General features: G+C 37.8%; 2 protein-coding genes and 1 long non-coding RNA gene across 6 annotated transcripts in view; 1 reads left to right on the top strand and 2 right to left on the bottom strand.

Moving 5' to 3' along the window:
* LOC124861210 (voltage-dependent L-type calcium channel subunit beta-4-like) overlaps positions 1-8,375 on the top strand; it is a 30,035-nt gene extending 21,660 nt beyond the window's left edge. For both annotated transcript variants that reach the window (XM_047354740.1, XM_047354741.1), the window contains one exon: positions 107-8,375. In XM_047354740.1, coding sequence (XP_047210696.1) covers positions 107-367 — 261 coding nt within the window. In that variant the 3' untranslated portion in view covers positions 368-8,375. The remainder of the gene's footprint in view (positions 1-106) is intronic.
* The window catches only part of LOC124861212, an 86,776-nt gene extending 77,891 nt beyond the window's left edge, over positions 1-8,885 (bottom strand). The window contains exon 1 of one of the 2 annotated variants that reach the window (XR_007036561.1): positions 6,398-8,885. This is a non-coding gene — a long non-coding RNA (uncharacterized LOC124861212). The remainder of the gene's footprint in view (positions 1-6,397) is intronic. The other variant, XR_007036562.1, reaches the window with a different exon arrangement.
* Positions 8,886-10,705: 1,820 nt separating this feature from the next.
* On the bottom strand, positions 10,706-19,054 carry LOC124861893 (ETS translocation variant 5-like). 2 transcript variants are annotated; one of them, XM_047355846.1, is made up of 13 exons: positions 18,910-19,054; positions 17,286-17,351; positions 17,117-17,198; positions 16,982-17,029; positions 16,790-16,840; positions 14,894-15,002; positions 14,562-14,804; positions 14,198-14,475; positions 14,025-14,087; positions 13,042-13,110; positions 12,762-12,913; positions 12,567-12,674; positions 10,706-12,466 (listed from the first exon to the last, which is right to left on the bottom strand). In XM_047355846.1, exons 2-13 carry the CDS (start codon positions 17,331-17,333, stop codon positions 12,248-12,250), a joined length of 1,470 nt encoding a protein of 489 aa, XP_047211802.1. In that variant the 5' UTR covers positions 17,334-17,351; positions 18,910-19,054; the 3' UTR covers positions 10,706-12,247. The 2 variants fall into 2 exon arrangements, with proteins under 2 accessions (XP_047211802.1, XP_047211803.1); XM_047355847.1 differs by having other exon boundaries at positions 12,573-12,674.
* Positions 19,055-23,043: the final 3,989 nt, after the last annotated feature.

The following is a 23,043-nucleotide window of genomic DNA, read 5'->3' as shown; positions in this document are numbered from 1 at the left end:
CATTAAGCTCCTCTTGCACATACATTATCCACATTGGTTATGCAATACTGTCTAGTCTTTTTGTAGTGGCTTATCTGTCTCTTTGGTACATTCATGTGATCATCAGAGCCAAAAAATGCGACAGAGCAACCACACAGGAGACCACTCCACCGCGAATGAGCGACGCAACCTGATGACATCAGACGAAAATTACCACAATGAACGAGCACATAAGGGACGCAACCGCATGTCTTCTGGCTCACAGCTCAGCCGAGAGCAGCAGGAGCCCTACCAGGACTACCAGGACCCCTATCAGGACGCCTACAAGCCCCATCGCAATCGAAGTTCACCGGGCAGCTACAGCCACGATTCCAGGCACCGGCTCTGAGCCCACTTCTGCCACTACCACACTACCAGGACCCTACAGACCCAGGTTCCACTAAAAATAATCCCTGCAATAGAGCCAAGATGGTCCCCAAATTGTACTTTTTATTTTCTTTTTTGTTCTGCCTGGTAATTTTTCTCTTTGAAAGTTGAATGGAATACTGATCAGGTATTTGTTTTTATTCAAACTGTCAATCAAAAGCATGAAGAAGTCAGAGGATTCTGGATGCCAACAATAATTAACACAAATTTTCCTTTCATTTATATTTCGGGGATCTTCTTGGATTGTACTAACACAATGCTCAGCAGATGTGCCGCACAGATTTTTCTTCTTGGGTCTGTCAACAAGCTAGTTTTGGATACTGGTCAGAAGGTGATGTAAAGACGTTGGTGTGCCCGAAGTATCACACCAAGTCGGAAGAACGTCCACTGCACACAGACTGCTGAAAGGCTGCTGCCCCTATCCTGGGCCGTGTATAAATCCTCTCACCATTTAGCTTATTGCATGCCAATAGTTGGTCAACCTCCGCATCCACTTAGCTAATATTTTGTACCTAGCATTCTGGATAAGGTTTATGTCCAATTTTCTAAAATCACCCGGTCGTGGATCAGCAGTTAGCAGTGGGAGTTGTGGTCCGGTGTGCAGATAGCTTTGAAAACTGGTGCTTCACATTCCCTACCCCCATATCCCTCAAAATTGTTTGGCCATTTGCAAGTCACTTTGAGCAAGGCCAGCTTTTCTGTAGCATAGCTTTAGCATCTCATTAGGGTGAAGAGCCTCGCGGTCACAGATGCTGACAGTGCTTGGATCATAACTGAGCTATGCTTTAGAGCTTCTGCTCTGATCAGGTAGCACAGAGAAAGCACTATCTGTGTGTGTGTCTATAATCGTAAACTACAATATTAAACCCTACCTGAGATGTTTTTAGTGTTGTTGTATGAGGGTGAGACATTCTGAAGCAAATCAAGATGTTTCTTTGGTTTTTATTTTCCTAAACCTTCAGTAAAAGTACAGTATCGTCGGCATATATAGACATTTGTTTGTGGTTATTTTTCACATAACTATACACCTATCATTTTATCTCTATAAATCTTCCTTGTAATGGGGTTAAAACAATGAGAATGACCATGTCAGGATCAGTGGTGTTTCATTTATTTCATGTGTAGCTGGCATGATAACCAGACTGCAGAGCATGCTCCCTACAGATGTACGATAAGAATTCCTTGGTACTCAACCATATCTTTTAAGTATTTAGCATCTCCCACTGAAAAAAAAGACAAAATAAGGATAGAAAATAAAAAAACAAACTGCAGTGCAGGTGAATAATTTCCCAGGACCTATGAGGTTTGCATCTCAGCCGATAAAAGTGGCATACAGGACAAATATTTGTGGATGTTGCGTGATGTAAAAGTGAAGCCACCACAATTATATGTTTCTGTTTAATCGGTCCTGTAAGAATATTAATTGAGGCATCAGTTACAGCCTGAGTTTACCGAACCTCCATATGGTGCTGCTCTTGTTCCTGATTATGGTCAATGTCCTGTTGTTCTGATTTATTCTACATACCGTTTGCTTTTAAGATAAATTTTATGGAAATTATTCAAAGGACTGCTTGAAGAGATTTATCCATTTTTACATAACATTTTTATGGCAATGTGTCTAATTTGTTGCATTTATTTTTTACCAGGATGTGTATACGGTGCCATCAAAAGGTATTTGCCCTCAAACAGAATGCTTTTGTTTTAGCTTTGTCACCATTGAGTGTTTTAGATCATCAAACAAATTTAAAAATGGAGAAAGGAAAATGCAATTTTCATGTGATAATTTTATTTATTAAAGGGAGACAAACAAACCTGGCTTTTAAAGAAAATACAAAAATCAAGGCAATGCAATAGCTGGATAAGTTTGGACCTTCTCATCCCAGCAGGAAAAGAAAAAGACACACTTCCAGTTAAATTCTGGTAAGAGTATAATCTCAGTGATGCAACTGATCTGTTAACATTATAAACTTTCCTTTTCATGATGATTGACCTTGTTTGTCTTAGGTCTATACATAGTGATTTCTAAATTGTTTAGGAGTTCAATAACAATCAAAAACTTCATTAAAGAGAAAAGGATAAGTTGCATTTAGGGAAAGACCTATCAGGGTTTTAGATAAGGAGTTTGGACTTTAAAGCTTAGAAGGTGGTATCAACTGTACCACAGTTATCTGTGGTCTGGTGTTGCATGCATTATGCCTGAGGTAGAACTGCCCGATTAAGTAAAAAACACGATAATCATGATTATTTAACATCATTACTCATTGAGTTTGGACACACATTGCATCTATGGCACTTAGACAACATTCTCCAAAGCAGAAAGTGGCAAAAATCATTTTAACATAATTTCCACATGCCTAGGACGTGTTTTGTGAGCTTTGGAAGCCAAAGTTTAAATTAAAATGTGAATCAGATTAATTGCACATTCTTTAGGCTTTATTTGGGAAGCCTTTGTACCTTATTACTTTGTCTATAATTCTTCTGATAAGCATTTGCATGCAGCTGGTTGAACAAATGTATTAGTCTGGGTATCATTTGCTCCAGAATATATCCTTTTTGTGCACATTTTACAGATGTCAGGCATGCACCTGTGCAGAAGTGGAATGGAACCCTTAGTCATAAATTGAGTTCACTAGTCCATCTATATCAAGTCAAAATGTATTGACAATAATGAGCCTAAGAGGACCAATGACAACTGACTTCAGCAATAAAAGAATGAAGCTCGAAAAACTATTGTTTAAACCTTAGTTTCCACCCATTGCCAAACAGCCCGAACGTAGCAAACTCTGTATTGTCCCCTCATGTTCCTTAGACTGCCTCCAGATGACAGCAGCATGCTTTTGGTATGTGGATCCGAGTTTGAAAAGTAGCACCACAAAATTTAAGTTAACATGTGGCCATGGTCTTAAAGGGATAGTTAAAAGGTTATAAAGTTAAAAGGTTAGAAGCAGTTAATGTCTTACCTGTGGTCAATAACTCTCTCGGCATCTTCACTTGGCATAAATTCAGATTAGCTGGATGCTGAAGCTGAAGCTAACACTCCGAGAAGTGGGCTTCTAGCTTCTTAAAACAAATCCAATCTGCAATTTATCTGAGGGCTTCCTTGTGAACGTTTCAACTTTTGTCATGTTGGTATGTCAGTTACTCACACAGAAGCTGATAATGATAACAGAGGAAATGTAGGTTGTAGTGGGTGCACTGCCAATGATCTTCCTGTGTGAAACACATACTATGATGGAACATGTAGACATGACATCCAGGAAATGGCACTCATTAAGCTGTTGACATTGTGTTTTCTATCTTCCTATGTATGACAGTGTATTAAAAAACGTGTCACATGAATGTAAATTTGAGTAGATTAGGGACATTTTGAGGAACATCATGTTCTGAATAATGTGTGTATTGGGATCAGGGGTGTGGAATTCATAGTGTTCTTCTGTGTCATGAACAGGTCCATAACATATCCATGACATCACACTCTTGTTTGTTTCATGTTAAAAGATAAATTAACCTTCTGGGAATTAAATTAAAAACGCTCTATGAGTGCCCTTACGTGGACAGACTACTTTTAGTCAAATTATTTAGATTCTGAAAAGGTGAAGCTGCTGGTTTCACTTTTAGTTTCAAGCATCCAGAATCACCACATGAGTGAAATGATTGTCTGGCACAGTGAGAAATAAAGTAATGGTACTATTAAGTCATTGTGGTGATATTTGAGTTTAGAAAATCTGTGGCAGCTTCGCTTAGCTGGTGATCAAACTGTACATGCTACAGCATCGAAGGCATTGTAAGCTGATACGTGAGCATTGTTCCTCTACGGTTTAGTGTCTTCCTATGCCATTGAAATGAAAGTAAAATAAGCAATATTGTGACATGAATATTAGTGTTTATATAAACGGCAACTAGACTTCTTTTCTTGTTTCTTAAATATGTTTCACTTCTCATCCAAAAGTTTTCTTCAGTTTTAATCATGGGCTAGAAGTATGAGGATTATAAATTATAGTGAAACTTATCACACAAGTAGGGTAGTTAGATAATATGAGTCACTGATCCAACCCCCCCATTCTCCATTGTTTGTGTCAGATGGCTGCAAAGTTTTTACCAATACCCATCCTTGGTATGTCTGGAATATGCATCAACTAGAATTGGATGCATTAAGATGGAAGTGGTTTGAGGCAAATTTGTAACAATAGTCCACAAAGGGTAATGTTTTTCACATTCATTGTAAATGGCATCTTTTTCTCCTCTCCTGTCTTTCCTGTGCAAAATGTGCACATTGCAGGATTGTTCTGATTTCTACACTGGAGAAACAAAACAGGTGCAACACAAACAGATGACACAGTACAGAAGAGTTAGCACATTGAGTCAATGAGTCAAGATTCACCTACAGTGCCACCTTGACATTTCTCACAAGGCAGTTTTACAGGCATTCACACCTTAAGATATGTGATCAAAACAACTCAAGTGTTGGCACCGTTAAGTGACATGTTTAGATTATGTTGGTTATGTTTGCCAATTGACATTATCCCAAACACTAAACCAAATGAAGGGTAGGGACAATAACTCATGTGACCTTCAAGGTGCCATTAGTGACCTTAAAGGCCCTATTAGTGGGTTTGTTCTGACTACAATTTATAAGCTTCACACGTCCAATCCATGTTAAGAACTAAAAAAGCCTTTTGGATGAGAGGTGCAACATATACAAGAAACGAAAGGTCCAGTTGCAACTATTTGAGCACCTAGGATTGGTCCAATATAAAAATTAAACTGGTGCAAAAATCAAAACTATCCTAGCGGTAAAGGGAAGACTACCTGGATGATTTTTACACTGCCTTACTGTTCTATTAGGTCTTTACTCTGATATGATCTATTCTTAGCAAATGTTTCACTAAGGAAGATCGTTGGAGGGTGCATTGCTTCAATATACATTTGTCATGTAAATGATCATCAGCTTCTGTGTAAATGACTGCCCACTATTTAAATACTTGCATATTTAAACTAGACGGGGCCGATCATTTTTCATATGAAATGTTGTCAAAGCCTGGTACAGCACTTCCTAAATAACATCTTAAACCATTTTAAGATAATTTTAGTTTTGTTTGTGGTTTTGTCAAATGATAAAATCTGACAAAACTCCATTTTCACCATTATGCTGGGTACTTCTGATATACTGCAATGTAATAAAACTTTGCACAGTTTAGGTTACCATTACCTTTATTAACATAGTCTGATTTCATTTTATTTTGTTCCACAGATGGTATTCTTAGAAAGGCATTTCGGTGCCTCTCTATTTGTCTCTGACCAGGCCAAGAAATTTAAGAGTAACTGAACATTTAAGGGATGTGCTGATTTTCTCCCTATCTTGAACATCATATATTTCCTCACTAAGTGAGATTTTAAAATCTGTAGCAATGGTGACAAAGCCTAAGTGTGTTGAAATCTCACTGACAACAGAGAAAATCAGCAGTCTTAAAATGAAATTTTAATCTGACTTCTGGGCTACTGCTGTCCATGGCACTGGACAGTGACCTTATAATTTACAAAGATATTAAATATTAATTTCAAGATGGATGCTGCACTAGAACAGTCTTACAATTGAATCACATGCTTTAATAGCTATTAATCAAGACTGTGTTAAGGTTTGCTGATAACTTGATTCTATATTTCACAGCACTTTAAAACCTGACCAATGTAAGAGATAATATCGATATAAAACAGTATAAAAAGTGTCAGTAATGTTATTTAAGAAGTGCTGAATAGCAATGTGGTGGGTTTAGGTTTGTTAAACAAAATTGTTTTATTACGTTATATGTATTTCAATACAGATAATCTAATGTACGAGGTACACTTTAATGCACCATGAGGGTAAAGCTTTGTGGCCGGGAAAAACACATCTTAACGCTGGAGAGCAGCCAAACAGCCATGTTTTTTTTACGGCTCATATATAACTAGTGCAGACAGAACACCATTAAAATTAAAAACGTGTCAAACTCACCACTGCTGTCAACCTGCTAAAGGACTGCTGGTTAGAGTCGCTTCCCAACCATCTGCTGAACGTCAAACTTCAACATTTTCTGTATTGTTATGTATTGTCCCCCTGTCAACCGCGACCAATAACGGGACTTTAAAAGGGAAAATTTTTCCAAAAAGTACAAACAAAGAAACTGTCCAGAAATACTTAAAATTTTTTCTGTTCCGTTTGTAACCAAAAGCTAATTAGCAAAGAAAAAAGTTGCAAACTAGCAGTTGGGTTTGAAGTGAACCTTGGAAACAAGACACGTGACTCTGCCGCCCAATATACTTCTTAAATGATGTGATTGTTGATTTTGATTGGCTGTTTAGACATAATGATAGATTAAAGGACAGAATGTGGCCGTGAAATTCGTAAGACTGTATTTTTTTGGGCTGCACCACTTCCCTCTCCCGGTCTTGTTAAACAGAAGATGCTCAAAAATAGTTTAACCCGGCCACTACCGGGCCCTATCGGTTAAGGGTTCGTTGCGCGCAAAGCAAGTAAAATAAGATTTAAAGTCACATGAATACTGTTTGCACAAACAGTTTTTTTGTTTGTTTTGTTTTTGTTTTGGAAATTAATAGCCTACTTTGGTCTTGACCTCAGTCAATCTACTGCATGTAAGATATTATCTTTGCTTATAATCTTAAAAAAAAAAAAACTCATTTCAAAGATTTTGATGTATCCCTTTAAGTTCCTACACTACACTACACTGTAACGTAGCAGCGGCAAAAACATGTGCTTGAGCACTTGACCACTAGATGGCAGCAGAGGGAAGCTGTAGTGAGTGCATCACGTCATCAAACAAACTTTTTGGTATAAAAAAAGTTGGTTAAGTGATTTATTTTTAAGGTTAAGCAGCAACACTTTATTGGGCTTTAATGATATTCAGTTTTGTTTAAACAATTGAATGTTTCTGGTTATAATGCTCTTGTATTATTAAGCTTAGAATTGCCCATTGCACAAAGAAAAAGCTGGAAAAGTATGGTAAGCTGAAGCATGTACAAGGGCAGAGGCTGATTTTATTTGCCCTAATCTCCTTTTTACTTTTTTTTTTTGCACACCATTGAATGAAAATACCGCCGCTATATGCAATCAGTTTGCATGTTATTAATGCATAATGGCATCAAAATCTCATTGACTGATTCATTATTAGAAAATCCAACCAATCAGGGTTGAGCGGGGCTCCTTGAGACAATCAGGAGGGATTTCCAGACCAGAGCTCTGCCGTCCCTCTCTTTGTAACACGCTTAGCGATGGATCATTTATGCCGATTTACACTCAAAGGAATAGATTATTACAAAAATAATGCCACACTTTTTCACAGACATTTCTGAACAATTTTTCGGTCTCAAACTTCTTTATGAACTTTGCTTTTGGACAGAAACAGACAAACCTATAGAATACACGGGGAAGATGTTTCCTTCAGAAAAACAAAAGACGCAAAAGAGCAACCGTCTATTCCAGTAGAAAAGTGATGAAGTATGAATATTTCCTGGCGATTATTTTTATAACAAATAAATGTACATAATGTCTCTGAGAGATGCTATTTGTTGTATTCATGTGCTAAGATGAGACTAAAGCCACCTGGGACAACAGCGAGGTTCAGTATACAAAGTTTCAGTAATGTGCAATACAAAGCGGCATGCTGTTTTAAAAATGAGGAACTTCATGTAGTGTACTATGCAACCGCAAACTGTGTACATCGCTTCATGCTGTGGCTTCTCCAAACCACCCTTTTCCAAGCAGCTTCATCTGGACTATTGAGGGAACTTTGTGTTGTTTTCTGTTTTTTTCTGTGGAAAATGAAAACTTAAGCAGCTAATGCGGTATTGCATGCTTAATATACCACTGAATTTATAAGAAAAGGGGAAAAAAAAATACCTGAAATCCGCATATTTCATTCAAAACAAGTGACTTAAAAATTTGGTTTTTTCCAAAATAAAGGAGTTGTTCTGGAGTTGTATTCAGTGTTGTTTTCTTTTGATGTAATTGATGGAAAAAAGCTTGATACAGTTCATCAATTATCTTGGGTTTGCCTGTTTCAACTGCATTTCAAATCCCCTCAGAGATATATAATAGAGTTCAAGTCTACTTCAAGGACTACTAAGGCCACTCCAGTGTTGTCAGGCCTTAGTGGACTTTGAAATAGGCCTGGAATCATTGTCCTGACAGCATGACTTTTCATCCCAGGATTTCCTGAGACCTGACTTAATCCATTTTACCCTGCAAGCTTCCAGTGCTGGAGGAAGCAAAAAAGGTCCACAGCATATCTGAGCCATCACTGTGGGAATTGGGTTATTTTCAGCATATGCTTCATTCTTCTTCCTCCAGACAGACCACTGAGTCACAGGCTGCAAAATGTCATGTTTTACTCATTGCTCCACAGAACAGAATCCTCAAAGTTATTTAAGTAATTTTAAGAAACTGACTTTGATATCATTGATATCTTCCTCTTTCAGCCATCAGGGGATGCAGCCACTGTTCCTTGAGCTTGGTGAACTATAAAGGTACAGTATTTCAGGTGTCTCAAGTATGCCTAATGCAACTGATAAAGCCTCTGATTGGTTGCATTAATGTGTGCTCTTTTCACAAATTGGTTGACCTGGTTGAATCATTTTAAGAAAGCAGTAGTTATTAAAGGTAGGAATTAGTATTGAATTTGAATTAAATCTGTGAAATATTGGTTTTAATTCATCATTTAGACAGGTTCTATGTCATTTGATCCTTACAAGCACCTAAATAGTTTTGAATGTTGCTAATCATCCTGTAATCATTTAGGTGGACCTTGCATAAAAATGACCCAAATTTCAGTCAGCAACAAGTTAATTGAATACTTTCCAATGAATAATGCTAAGGCTAGTAGCTAATGCAACATAACTGTATTGAGAAACAAGAAAATCTGAATGGAAGACTAAAACTGCTAAAGTCAACAATAAATGAAGAAATAAAAAGTAATGTTCAAACAAATGCACCTTAATAAAAAAAAAAAGATCTTTAGACAGTTATTACACTACAACTTGGGATAACGTAACACTGTTTTTTGTGTTTTTAGCAATTTAGACAATGTTGCATTAAACTGAAATGCTTTAAAGGAGCCTATCAGTTAAATGTTTTATTTTTATTATTAGTGTTTTATTTGAGATTGATATTTTACCCATGTTTCAAAATCCATAAATATATAATTGATCAATTCACGTTTAATTATTTACTTATTTATATTCAGTTCTGGATTATTTCTTCTATGTTAATTTTCTGGGACACATTGTTTTTGTATTTTTATTAATTTATTTACTTCCCTAAAATTGTTTTAGGATTTGTTTAATTTGTTTTTAATTTACTTAAACTGTGTTTTTTACCACTTTTTTTTTATGTTCTATACATTTAGTATTTCACAGTTTTTATTGCCACCCGTTTTAGAGGGGAAACAAGAGAAGTGGGCAGTTTTTCAAAGTGCGTCATTGCTCAGCTCCTTTCCTATTGGTTAACTCTGAATGTTGCGTTTGTGTGCAGAAATCGACCTTGCAGTGAATCAGACCGTGCCTAGGCGGGGTCATCATGTCCCAGCTGCTAGTTTAAGGAATAATTATTTGCGTACATTACTTAAAATCATTAATTTATACTAATTTTTAAAAGACTGGTTTGTTGTTTTGAGGTTAATGCCTAAAAAACAAACAAAAGGGTAAAGATAAAAATAAATATATCTCACAGCCTGATGTAAGACCATGTCTCTTTATAACTGCAGCCTGTGACGTAAATGCAACGCATCAATGTGAGGGAAAAACTATAAACATGTTAGTAAAAATGTGGACGAAAACATCGATGCAGGTTATTTGAAATAAAACATCATTTTTAGCAAATATATAATTAATAATTGTATATCTCTGGTACTAAATTTGCTAAGTAAAAATAAAACCTGTCTTATATATAACATGTAAAGAGCTTATCTGCTTATTATTAAAAGCATATTTTCAGAGTGTCTGTCTACTAAAAATTGTCTGTTTACCAAATACAGTATGTGGACTCAAAACTTGGCATGTCTTGCTTTCTGAGGTCTTCAGCGGTGTGTAGCTTTATTAGTGGTCATGAAAATTAGCGTTAAAAATAAGTGTTAAAATTTGAGTTTTTTAATTGAAGGAGTTAAATTAACAGATAATAAAATTTCAGATGCACTTGCAATACTAGTTTTTACTGAGCCAGCAGCTGCGCCCCCTGCAGGTTGTCTAGAGAATGTAAAAACTTCCAATACATTGCATAAATAATGTTCTTTTGTAAGGCACTGAGTCAAAATAAAAAGAGTAAAATAGTTTATTTTTATCAGTAAAGATCAACAGAAGGCACACATACAGTATCTGAGGGTAGAAGTCACACCGGCGTCAGGATCTATAGTAAAATATACCATCAGGAACATCTGCCTGCAGGATTCAGAGTTCTTCCTCCTTGGAGAGCTGATACAACATACTTGCAAGCACACAGGGCCTTTTGCAAAAATATATCCATATACAATTATATACTTTTTTTCTCTACACACTGAAGCAAACAAATTATACAAAATGCAGAAAACTATTTTAGTACATTAAGTGGTGAGCAGTTTAGAAGAAAAAACATGCCTTTTATAAGCACGAGTGGCAGTTATACAGAATCCAAAAAATAGAAGCAATACTTTTATCATAAACCGTTATTGGAAATACATACAAGTCCATATAGTGCTAAAAATATTAGCTTTAATACTCAAGAAAAAAAAAAACTTACACAAAAAGACATTTTTGATATAGATGTTTTAGGATTATAAGGTCCAGAAAGTACAAGTGTGTCCCTTTGGAGCAGTCTGGGTATTACCTAAAAAAAGCTTACTAAATTAGTAAAAGGAGTGCCATGGCTTCAAGATTTTAGTTTTTGGCTGCAAAACAGGTCCCAGAGTTTACAAACGCGAGAACCAAAGCGATGGCCATGCTACAAAAAAACCACCGTCAAAAAAACTGAAACAACAACAAAAAAAGGAAAAATATGCAACTGAAACACTGAAGAAAAAGTTGATGGCAACATCTGACCGGGAAGCCACATTCGGGACAAGAAATGCATATCTAAGTGCAGCTAAAATTTCAGAAGAAAAATCTGAAAACACAGGCGTCTGATTTAAAAAAACAATGTTATGCTACAAATATTAGCTGCAAATCAGATCACAGCTTCAATCCTGTAATCAAGAGAAATCATTAAATGAATATTCTTTCCAAAAAAAAAAAAAAACAACAAATCAGACATTACTGGTTCAGAATCGACACAGACAGTGGCGGTTTTTGATATGGGAAATGTGGCTCGCCTTCGAGGACGCCAATCCATCAGGGGGCGGCACAAGCATTTTGGGAGAGGGGCCAAAAAAAAAAAAAAAAGAAGAAAAAAAACAGGGTACCATTTAGTCAAGAACCGCCACTGAATATGGGTTTAATAAAACAATATTCGCAATTCTGTCATATTAAATTAAAACCATACCTTTAAGAGTTAGAACCTTTTCTAATCTGGTTTTCCTCTTCACTGTTAAGTTTTCTTCCAAAAGTGCAACCTTTGTTATGCCAGATCAAACCATTATCCTTGAAATGTGTCTGAGCATGAAGTTTGAGAAACAAAGTTTTCTGGGTTGGAGCGAGTTTAACAGTCTTAATGACTCCCTGATTTTCAGCTTTCTGGTTGCATCAAAATGAAAATGAAATAAAAATTCTTGTTGAAAGCAAAAACATATTTCTTATCTGAAATGTTGCTTAGTAACTGTAGGTTTGCCTCTTTTTGTAAAATACAGTAATTTCCTGTTTTTCCTTCCAGCTGCCAGGCTGCTGACTAGTACGGGTAGCTGTCAGGGAAAGCCAGTCCCCCTCCGTCCATCAGGTAAGGCCCCTCCTCCTCATAGCTGGCCAGGGGGAAGCCATCCTCCTCGCTGGGGGGCAGGATGGCGTCCAGGTCGGCTTTCAGACTTGGCCTCTGGTTTTCTGGGAATGCCATGGAGAAAAGCGCGTCGGGGTTACACACGAATTTGTAGACGTACCTTTCCCCGGCAACCTGTGGGAGAAAGAAAAGTATTTTTAAAGTCTTTAAGGAAAGGAAACAGAATCATGTGGCAGCGTGTAAATAATAGACAAGGAAGTGAAACGTGACTCGCCTTTACCTTCTGCATGATGCCCTTTTCATAATAGTACCGCAGTGAGCGGCTCAGCTTGTCGTAATTCATCGCTGGTCGATTTTTCTGGATGCCCCAAAGGCGAGCAACCTGGAGAAAAAAAAAGAAACAATTAAAATCTAACATTTATTCTGACAAAGGGTTCAAAACTGGTATTTTTCAGTCTAAAAGCCCCACCTCTTCTGGATCGATCAGTTTAAACTCCATGTTGCGGCCCGTCCACACAATCAGGTGTCCGTTTGCCGGATTGTCGAGCAGCGTCAGCAGGAACTGCCAGAGCTGCAGCGAGCCGCGGCGCTGGTACGGCAATCCTTCCTGCTTCACTTTACCTGGTTTCAAGAGCACAAACACTGAATGCATTCACCTCGCTTCGGCCACCAGAACAAGGTGGCCGAAGCGAGGTTGCTCATATCTGATTACTAGAGAAGAACTGTCGTTTTGAGCACCTGTAACCTACCTTCCAGTCTTTCTGGTACAACGCAGGTGTCATCGAAGTACCCAAGAGGCTCTCTGTCAGGACCAAATCCTGTTGAATAAAAGACAAAAAATGACTTAGTTACGGTTCTGCTATAATGTCATAAATAAATTTGATATTTATGTGCGTCATAACTTACATAAAATAAAAAATAAATACATTTATTGCATTTATTTATTACAAAATAAATTTATGTTTAAAGTGTCAATAGTTGAGAATCAACCAAAACAATTACGTGGCTTTTGTGAATAAAATGTTTTTATTAATGAAAATATATTGACTTTCAGTCATTTTTAACAAATCATTTAATTATGTATTTATTTAGGAATTATTGTGCTTTTGGACATCACTGATTTATCGAATTGTGGCCCTTTTGTATCAAACAACTCAAGAAATAACAAATTAATGTACATAAATATAAAGAATAAATTATTTAATGTGAAGGTAATTCAACAAAAGTTGTATTATTAATAATGAAGCATAGATAATTATTTCAGTGTTTAATTTATTTAATAATTTCATATTTTCATTATTTTAATAATTTCATAGTCTTTCATAGCAACATTAGATTCCAAAAAAGTGTCCCTGTCCAATTAGGAAATTCTGAAATAAATAAATACATAATCATTAAATAATTAAATCTGGAGATCATTAGTTAAAACGTGGATTCATTCATTTATCATTATTTATTGGTTTAGCTCATATTTCTGGTACTACAGTCATCAAGAAATGATTTAAATTGTCAAAATGCCCCATTAAAAACACACTACCATCTTACTGGTTAACTTGGACCAACAACTCAACTGTAAACCAATCACCTTGTGTGTAGACATATTAGCCCCGCAACAAGATGAAATGCTTAACTAAAATAACTTATTTTAGTGCAGTTTTAGACCCCGATACCATATTTATTTATTGAATTGTGGCTGCTTGGACCTCCGTATGGGTCAAATAATTGAACTCACTAGGACTGTTTTTCTGAAACAAAACTGGAGACTTTCCAAATGACGACTGGCAGGGTTGAACTTCTGAAAAAAGACACAAATAAAAGACACATAAATCGGGCGTCCTTCAGGGCCCCAACTTATTGAGATCTAAAATGTTCATGCATATTACAAAATAAACATCTAACACATACCAGGTTCAAAGCTAAAGTCTCTTGGCTCTTGTTTGATTTTGACGCAGTTGAAGGTGGTTTGGGGTGGGGCCAGACCTGGACCAGCCAGCCCTGGGTCTGGATACCGTGGATCCACCAGTTCCTGTTTGAAACCATGGGGCGGGAGGGGGACGAGGGGTTCCGACAGGTGGCGCTGGTACAGAGGCCGGCCGTCACAGCTGGAGGGGTGGTACGGTGTGTTTGGGGTTTTCTCTGGAGGCAGGAAGGGCAGGCAGGGATCGGACAGTTGCCGGTGGAACCTGAAATGATTGAAGGAAAGTTTGAGGCGTCCCTAGAAATTTGCGCAAAGAAAAAACTAAATATTCAGGTTATAATCAGATCTCACCTTTGCTCTGTACTAAAAGACGGCCCTGAGCAGCCGATGGGGGTACGCGGCAGAGCAAACTCCTGGTTTTGGTTCCCCTGTGGGAGATTTTGGTGGTGGAAGGGGCTGGAGGCTGAAGCTTGGTTGGTCATTTGAGGCGGGGAAGGCTGTAGCTGCGTCCGTAAGGGCGGAGGTCCGGCCGAGTGGATGGAGCTACACTGTCTTGCAGGTGCGTTGGCTGGACCTGGTTTGTTTTCACAGGCACTAAGCAGAGAAGGTGACATAAAGGAGCTGTAAAGTGAAATAGAGGAACTCAGCCTCATGTTGGTTGGTTTAAAACATTTATCTGGTACCTGTAACTGTAAAGGCACATATCAGCCAATGGTGTCCCGCAAGGGGACAAATCTTTGGACGGACTGGGCTCTCGCTTCACTTTGCTGACAGGCAGTCCATGAAACATCGCTGCAAACAGACATAGAAAAGTACAAAGTGCAATTTCTGTTAAATGTTGGCCCATATATGTCCAGAAAAGTCTTTCAACTTTTACGATACCGCAACAAAAAATATCCAAGGATGAGATTTCCCATGCATCATATTTTACAGAAATCAATGCTCTTCTTGAGGTATTTACCCAGATGTGACAGAGCTCTTTAGTCAGCACACGCTCACTCACTTTTTCCTTTTTGTGTTTTCCTATCCAAGCTCAACTTTCCTGGCAGCAGCCGTTAGCTTCTCATCAGCATGTCGCCGTGACGCCAACAGGCTGCAAACATTTCCATGTGCGACACGCTCGCCGTTGGCTTTATGGCCTCAACCTGGAGCTGCCCTGACGCTGGAGCCATCATTAAAGTGGCAATAAATACACGCAGTCATGTTCGGGAGCAGGACGATGATGTACCTGTTTTGACTCACAGCTTATCAGGGACATTTTCGATGTGGAGGTACGTGCCCAGGATGTCATTTTATAACCCGCTCATTTCCTATCCTTGTGGCTACTATCATTGATTTGGCTAAGCTCCAACAGGGTGACACGGGGCAATCTATGAGATGCTTGTAAACACAACGGCATGTACAGTGGTGCAATACTGGAAAATGGATTCAGACAGGTCAACTGGGTTCATCTAGGGGAGTGTTCTGCATCCTCTAGATTGTGTTGTATTTCTTTTGCATTTAGTGTGATTAAAGTTAAAACATTAATACGTCATTATAAAAGCCTGTTTTGTTTCATTTCTACTTTTTTGCTGCCATTTTAAAGCTACGTTTTGATATTACTGGATCAGTTTGGTTTTGAAAGAAATAAACCAAATGTAGAGAAAGCAATATGTGCAACAATTCAATGAATTTTCATAAAGGTGTGGATAGACTATTAAAACCGGAGGCAAGTACATTATTTATCAGTACTTTTTAATACAACTTACATTTATATATTTTCCATAATTTGTACAGTCAGTTTGCACCGTTAATTTTGTTTTTTGGGAACAGTACATTTACAATAAATGTCCGTATGACGCTGACTACAGTAAAAAAAATAAATCTTTTTTTGCACATAGTCACATCCCAATAAATAATATGTCCTAGCAGTTATTTTGGTTTGATTAGGGGGTCATAATCTGTTCTATTTTATAATTCACTCGACCCAAACCAAAATAAATGGCACTAGAGAGTCATAACAAGTTTTCAGGTAACAACTTGTAATTGAATAATATAGTAAATGTAAAGTTTTTTCATGGTTCCCTTCAGAACAAACACTTTAAATAGTGAATGAATTGTATACGAGTTTAACTTCAAATTCTAATATCAATTTAATGGTTTATTTATTTATTACATTGTGGCTTCTTCGATGCTCCATTCGTTTCTCCTCTGCTCTACACAGTCCAACACCCACAGTAAAAATAACTAAAACAAGCCCATTATCTGCAAAGCAGTTTATTTTCCTCAACTGAGTGGCAAGGACTGTTTGTTCAGACTATTTTCAGCCATTCACACATCTTTACCTGCAATTTGCGACAACAGAAAATGGCTAAATATACAGCCGCCACCAAGGAGGGAACCAAATGGCTCGATTATTTGGCTAAAATAGTTCATGGAGAAAAATAGAGCTCTATTACGCAAGTAAATATGATTTACATTTATGGCTCTCAACCAAAATGAATGTTTGCATAATAAATCACTGTTTGTAATTCTATGAAACGTTTATTGTGTAACTGTGGTTGACATCTATAAATAAGAGAGGAGAAGCAGTTACTCACAGTTATTGGACTGGAAATCTGGGACAAACTGCTCGTCATCAGGAACCTGAGCTGTCAGACAGCAGAAGACAGAATGATTAAAGACTCGCTAAAAGCTGAGCCTAAAATAAACAATCCATGCTGTGCATTTATAGCACAGTAGCTTCTACTTTTAATAATGCTTGCATTGCTTTTTTTTTTTTTTTTTTTTACCTTCTGCAATCCATATTTCCTGGAGCTGGCTCAGATCCTGAAAAAGCTCTGAAAGACAGACACGGATTCAATTTACAGATGAAATGCGACATTTAGAAATGTCAAGACCAGACAGAATAAATCAAGCTGTAATACCTTCTGTGTCCTGAGCCAGCTCTGTGTCCAAGAACCTCCTCCGTCTGTCGCCGAGACTCCTCTCCTCCTCTGTGTAGCAATTCTGCAACAGGCAGGATTAAAAACAACTCAGATCGCAATGTACAAACCAATAAATACATGGAATAAAACTGACAGCTTAAACACTCACACTCTCAGGCACCATAAAAGGGACCTGCTGGTCATAAAAGCCGTCCATGTTGCAGTAGTCTTCACCCTGGAGGACAGGACAGGAGGGAACTATTAGGTAAACACTTAAATGCATCAGAGCTGCTGCTGTTTCCACCTGGTGAAACCCTCCATTCATACAACAATCAGCCCCTTAAAGTGACTCAATTGGTTTATGTTTATTTAACCTCTGTGACCAGAGCGCAGGCTTAGCTGTGGCTCTAACAGCCCCATTGCAAATGAAAGCTGTGAGTGGCATGACTTATGAGCATCTGGAGGGATCGTTATTAAGAGACGTGAGAGGGTGATAAGCAGAGGGCAGGTAAACATGACGTCTTCAGGCTGTTCCACAATGGCCTTGAAATTCTCACTGGCAATGGGCCAAAATAAAATATTTATATCCAGGGTGTACATGAGGCGGTTTCCCCTTTCCTTTAGAAAAGGATTTAGGTGTATGCTTTGACTAGGCCATTCTAACACATTGATATGTTTTGATCTTCTTCCATATGTTTGCTACATGGCTTGTGGTGTTGTGGAAGTAGGACTTCAATGATTTCTTCTTGCCACTCTTTCCCCTAAGGCCAGATTTGTGGAGTGCATGACTAGCAGATCTTTGCAGCGTCACCAAAGGGCCTCTCGGTTGCTTCTCTGAATAATGTCCTCCTAGCCCCCCTGTCAATAGCTATGCCTGTTGTGTTCACGTCGTCTAAAAAACCTGATATCTTCACGGAACAGTTGTATTAATAGTAAAATTACAGTTCCCACATGTTTACTCTATTTCCTATCCAGGCGACTTCTGAATTCAATTTATTCCCTTGGTCTGTTTTACTTTGGGGTTTCAGAGCAAATGAGCACATATGGATACCAGATTTTTTTGTATAGTTTCTTCCACTTTAAAGTTTAGCCCTACCTTTTATAAAGCAAAATTCAAGTTTCAAGGACTTGTACCTGACCGAAGCACAGTAAAAAACTGATTATTGGTAATTGATCATTTATTTTACATTTAAGACAGGTTAAACTGCTTTTTTTTTTTTTTTTTTTAAGTCTTTCTGTGTACAAATAAAAAGTTACAAATTAATTTCTTTGAACGGCCAAAACAAAACCAATCATTTTACTATAATGTATTTATGCGACAGAGCCGAACGTTAAATTGGCCGAATTGTGAATGGAGTTTGGCGGGACGCGCAGAAAAACACATAGCGCTGACTGATAATGGGACCTCCTTGTTTTTCTCAATGAACTGAAACTTGATCCTCAGCCGGACGAGGAGGAGGAGGAGGAGGAGGAGGAGGAGGAGGAGGGGGGTAGCTCACCATTGAGACATTTATCAGAGAGAACAGAGAAATATTCACAAGGCTAACAGAGCGAAATAACAGCCAACGCAAACGGAAACAGTGCCCCGCGGGGCCGACAGATGCGCGGAAATGGATGCAGGTTGCCTTTGATTGCTAGAAAATGGCGTTCGCCTCTTTAACCCGTATCTGCTCCCTTCACAGCCAGCAACAAACCGCGACGCTGCGGTTCGCCCAAATAGACCAATCACGGCAAAAAACAAGCAGGTTCCAACAAACGTGTATAAAAACTCGTTATCTTAATGCAAACCATACCTGGTAAGTGAAGTTGTTTTTGGAATAGTGACTTAAAACAAGCGGTCGCAGCTTTCCACCTACATCGCCTGCAGCTCCTCGAATAAACACTCGGCTGTGGATTTTTTCAATGAAGAGCTCTCAGATAAGCGAAGCACAGTGCAGCCCTCCCATTGGCTGAAGGAGAAGTCAATCAAAATCTAAGCCAATCACTTTCAACATTGCCCTGACGTCAGTTTCTGCTTTCTTTTTTTATGAATGGCTGCGTTTCATTCATGAATTCACAGCTTTCTTAAAGGGCCAGAGCCACCAATCTGATTAATGAAAAGTTAATTAATAAATTTAATTTATTAAAAATAAATTTAAATAAACCTCTTTTGTCTAAATATGTTTATTTATATAACATAAGGAGTAGTTTACTAAAGTATAATAGCTGTAGTTATAAATGTTTAAATATTTAAACAAGGATTAAACAATATATTTTGTTTAACATGTTTAAATTAATTTAAGATATTATTCAGTTACATACTTTTTCTATTATTATATGTACCTTGACAATAAAAGCAAAGCTGGGTAACGACATATGGATTTCCACAGCAGTTTCTAAAAAGTGCACGAATGAAAATAACCAACTCTGCTTTGTGCGTATTAGAGTTGATGGGGCTTCCATATATAGACATATAGAAAGAGCAACCAACAACTGAGGGAAGAGGTTGCAACACAGTTCTGGCAACAGCTAAGACTCAAGTAGAGTCAACAGCCAGACCATGAGGTAAATGAGAATGTCACTCAGGATAACACTTTTTCAGGTAAAAATATGCTTTCTCCTGTGCTGCGTGGCTCATTGGTAGAGCAGGTGTACCAAGCGTGGAGGCTCTGGTAATTGGCCCAGCTGTCCCGTAATCGCCTGCTCACCCAGGGACATTTACTACATGTCTTCCTCTTCGCTCTCCACCCTCCTTTCTGTTTAACTAAAGGCCACTAGCAGCACAAAATCATAAAAGAAAACCCTTCATTTTACTAATAATTAACTTTAGTAGCATTATTTTTTCTCTGTGTTTGCACTTGCTGTCGACAGTCCCATAGAGTTTAAGTGGTGTGACAAAACTTGTCCTCAGAATAACAATTTAAAACTACATTATATTAAACAAGTTAAATACAGACTGCTTATGTGTAGAAAAGTGAGACTTGCACAACCTCTGCATTGCTACTAAAAAAAAGGATTAGGATGACCCAATTGTTTAACGAATTGCTAGTCAGAACTGGAGCCAAATTTGGAACATCTTCCTAATTCCTGCCAGACTTTTAATGTTTCAAAGTACAGTTTTGCTGACTTTCTGCTCTGTGGTTACTCAAAGGCATACGATGCTAACCACAAAGAGCTTGTAACCCCTGCTAGGTTGCTGGTTTATGAGTTCTCCAGGTTACTGCCCTAAGAAAATATTTCTCCTCACTGGATCGTTATACAAATCTCCACTTTATAAACAAAGATTTGAGCTAAAGACTTTGTTATCACTACTTTTCCTTTGGTTAGGTGTTATATTCTGATGCCCGAGTTCAGGTTTCTAGGCGTAACATCGTCATCATCTGTTGTGCAATATTCGGCTGCGTTCTTCACTGCTTTGTGCACGCCTGTTATCTTTCATGCCTTTACATATATCTCATTTTCAGATGAGGATCTGTCAGGGGACCAACAAGCCTAAACAAGGTTGTACAACATTTTGCAACATTTTCACAATTTGTTTCATGTAATTCATAGAAAGGAACCAACAGGTTGTATTTATCGATAGTTTTACCTGCTGAACACTTTATCATTTGTATTACTGCACTGCAGAAAGGTTTTTACGTCACATGAGTTGTAGACCACTTTCTCCCAATTCTTTGATCTGTTTCCACCTCATTTGCATAAGCTGCAGCAAAATCACCAAATGTTTCACGTGATTATTTGGAAAATCTCATTCAGCACCACCCCAATGACTGATGGCTCTGCACAATAGAGATAATAAAACCACTGCAGTTAGGGAGACTTTAATCCAGATATGCACATAAGAAGATTAAAGGTCAGCTGCTGCCATGATGCAGCACAATCCAATGTTCCTTTGTGGCTTATGTGATGCCAGAAAATCATCAGTTCCTGCCACTAATCAGAGAAGAACTGAGAGAAGAGAACAAACTGTTAAAGCCAAGAAAGAACCCATTTTTGTGTTTTTTAGACTCTGTTATGAGTCCATTCAGGATTTTAATATTATTATACACTCGGAAACATTAAAACTTGATTACAAAACCATTTTTGGAAGACAATTGTCTAATGACGAATAGAGGAGGTCCTCAGGAGGTTCTTATTTTATCAGCTAAAAATCCCATTGCTTGTCAAAGAACCTCCCGGTCTGTGATTTTAGTCTGAGTGACCTGTCCAGGTGGACTTTTTCCCCCATTTGTTTCTGAAGAACTGCACTGATTGTTTGCGCTCTTCACAAAAATATGCCTGATCAGCATCGCGAGATGCCAGAAACGGATCTGTGTGCGATAAAAGTCCCAGTTCAAACAACAGCTGAGCTCAGCAGCTCTGTTACTGATTTGCAGCGTCTCCTGTTTACTTGGCCGTCACACATCTACTGCTGTGCACAATGCCACATGGGCCGGTTTCATTCTTCCGTTCTGGCAGATCAACAAGCATGATATAAAATAACATATCCTGTTACAGGAAATTGCAATCTGTAGTCTCTGAGCTGATTATCAAACATATCTTCAGATTGTGATGCAAGTATTACTTTCTTCTCCCCATTGTTGGTCATCTAACTCATTCTTTGTTTTTGTTTTTAAATTAAGCAAATTAAAAAGATATGGATTTGATATTTTTTTGGTTCAACTGAGAGAGTGTCATAAATATGAAAATTAAGGATCAACTGTGCAAACTAAATAACACTAACCTTACTATAGCAATGTACATCAGATAAGCTACCATACAAGGATAATGCTCACCATGTCTACTACCTATGAGGTTAATTATCATAGTTAGTTGAAAAATGGCTGTAATTAACTCATAAAATTAAAAAGGCGTATAGATAGATTAATATTTTATCGCCTGTTCCCCAGACCTGAATCCAATTGAGCCCATCTGGGACAACATGTCTCGCTCCATCCACCAACGCCACATCGCACCAAAGACTGTTCAGGAGCTAACTGATGCTCTAATCCGGGTCTGAGAAGAGATTCCTTAGGAGACCATCCGCTGTCTCATCAGGAGCATGCCCAGGTGTTATCAGGAGGTCATACAGGTGTATGGAGGCCACACGCAATACTGAGCCTCATTTTGATTTGTCTTGAGGAATATTCACTGAATCAGCCCGTCACGTTATTTTCCACTTTCATATCGCGTTTGAATCCAAATCCAGATTTCCATGGTGTAATAATTTTGATTTACATTGATGATTTTTGTGTTATTTTCTTCTCAATCAATTCCACTGTGTTAATAATGAAGTTTTTCAATGAGAATATTTAATTAATTGAGATCTAGGATGCGGTATTTTAGTTTTGCCATTAATTTTGTGAGCAGTTATGACGTAACAATAAGGCCAATTTCTCTTAGCTACTCTTCAAAATGGTATAATAGAGAACATGCCATTCAACAAAATCAGATGTGTGTTGACCTTAAAAAAGCTACAGGGAATTAGACATACACCCAAACTTGCCCATATCTGCTGTATTGCACACAAACATGCCAGATTTGACCTTTCTTTATCTTGTATCTCTTCAGGTCACTCCATCAGAATAATGTCTAACTCCACACAGGTGGCGCTCTTGTATCTTTAAAAATATTCATTTTTTTATGACTGACAGATATGACAAAAATACATTTGTCTCCATTTAAGTGGAAATCAACAAGCCTTCCAGTGGTAGAAGATTTCATGCCTAAAAGCATTGTTACAACAAAGAAAAAAAAAATCAACTAACTGCAAATTTCAAGTATATTTAAAAATTATTTTATATCTGAGTTTGAAAAGTTACACTAATTAAAAACAGAAAAAAATGATCAGATGCCACCACTAGGATAAATATCTGTCTTCTCCTCATCTTTTTCCTATAAACAGCATGTTACCATGTTAATTTTTGTATTTTACTTTTAAATGATAAATAATAAACACACTGATTCCA

The sequence above is a fragment of the Girardinichthys multiradiatus genome, chromosome 24, assembly GCF_021462225.1.
Source record: "Girardinichthys multiradiatus isolate DD_20200921_A chromosome 24, DD_fGirMul_XY1, whole genome shotgun sequence".
Classification (NCBI taxonomy): domain Eukaryota; kingdom Metazoa; phylum Chordata; class Actinopteri; order Cyprinodontiformes; family Goodeidae; genus Girardinichthys; species Girardinichthys multiradiatus.
Note: the sequence above shows the minus strand (reverse complement) of the source record. Positions and strands in the feature narration are given on the sequence as shown.

Bases quoted from the DNA above. Each gene is read 5' to 3' on its own strand.
- LOC124861893 (XM_047355846.1), bottom strand. From the start codon at position 17,333: ATGGACGGCTTTTATGACCAGCAGGTCCCTTTTATGGTGCCTGAGAGT. The intron at 15,003-16,789 runs GTGAGTAACTGC...GTCTGTTTGCAG, and splicing joins AGATTTCCAGTCCAATAACT to CGATGTTTCATGGACTGCCT. The intron at 14,805-14,893 runs GTACCAGATAAA...TTCTCTGCTTAG, and splicing joins ATGTGCCTTTACAGTTACAG to TGCCTGTGAAAACAAACCAG.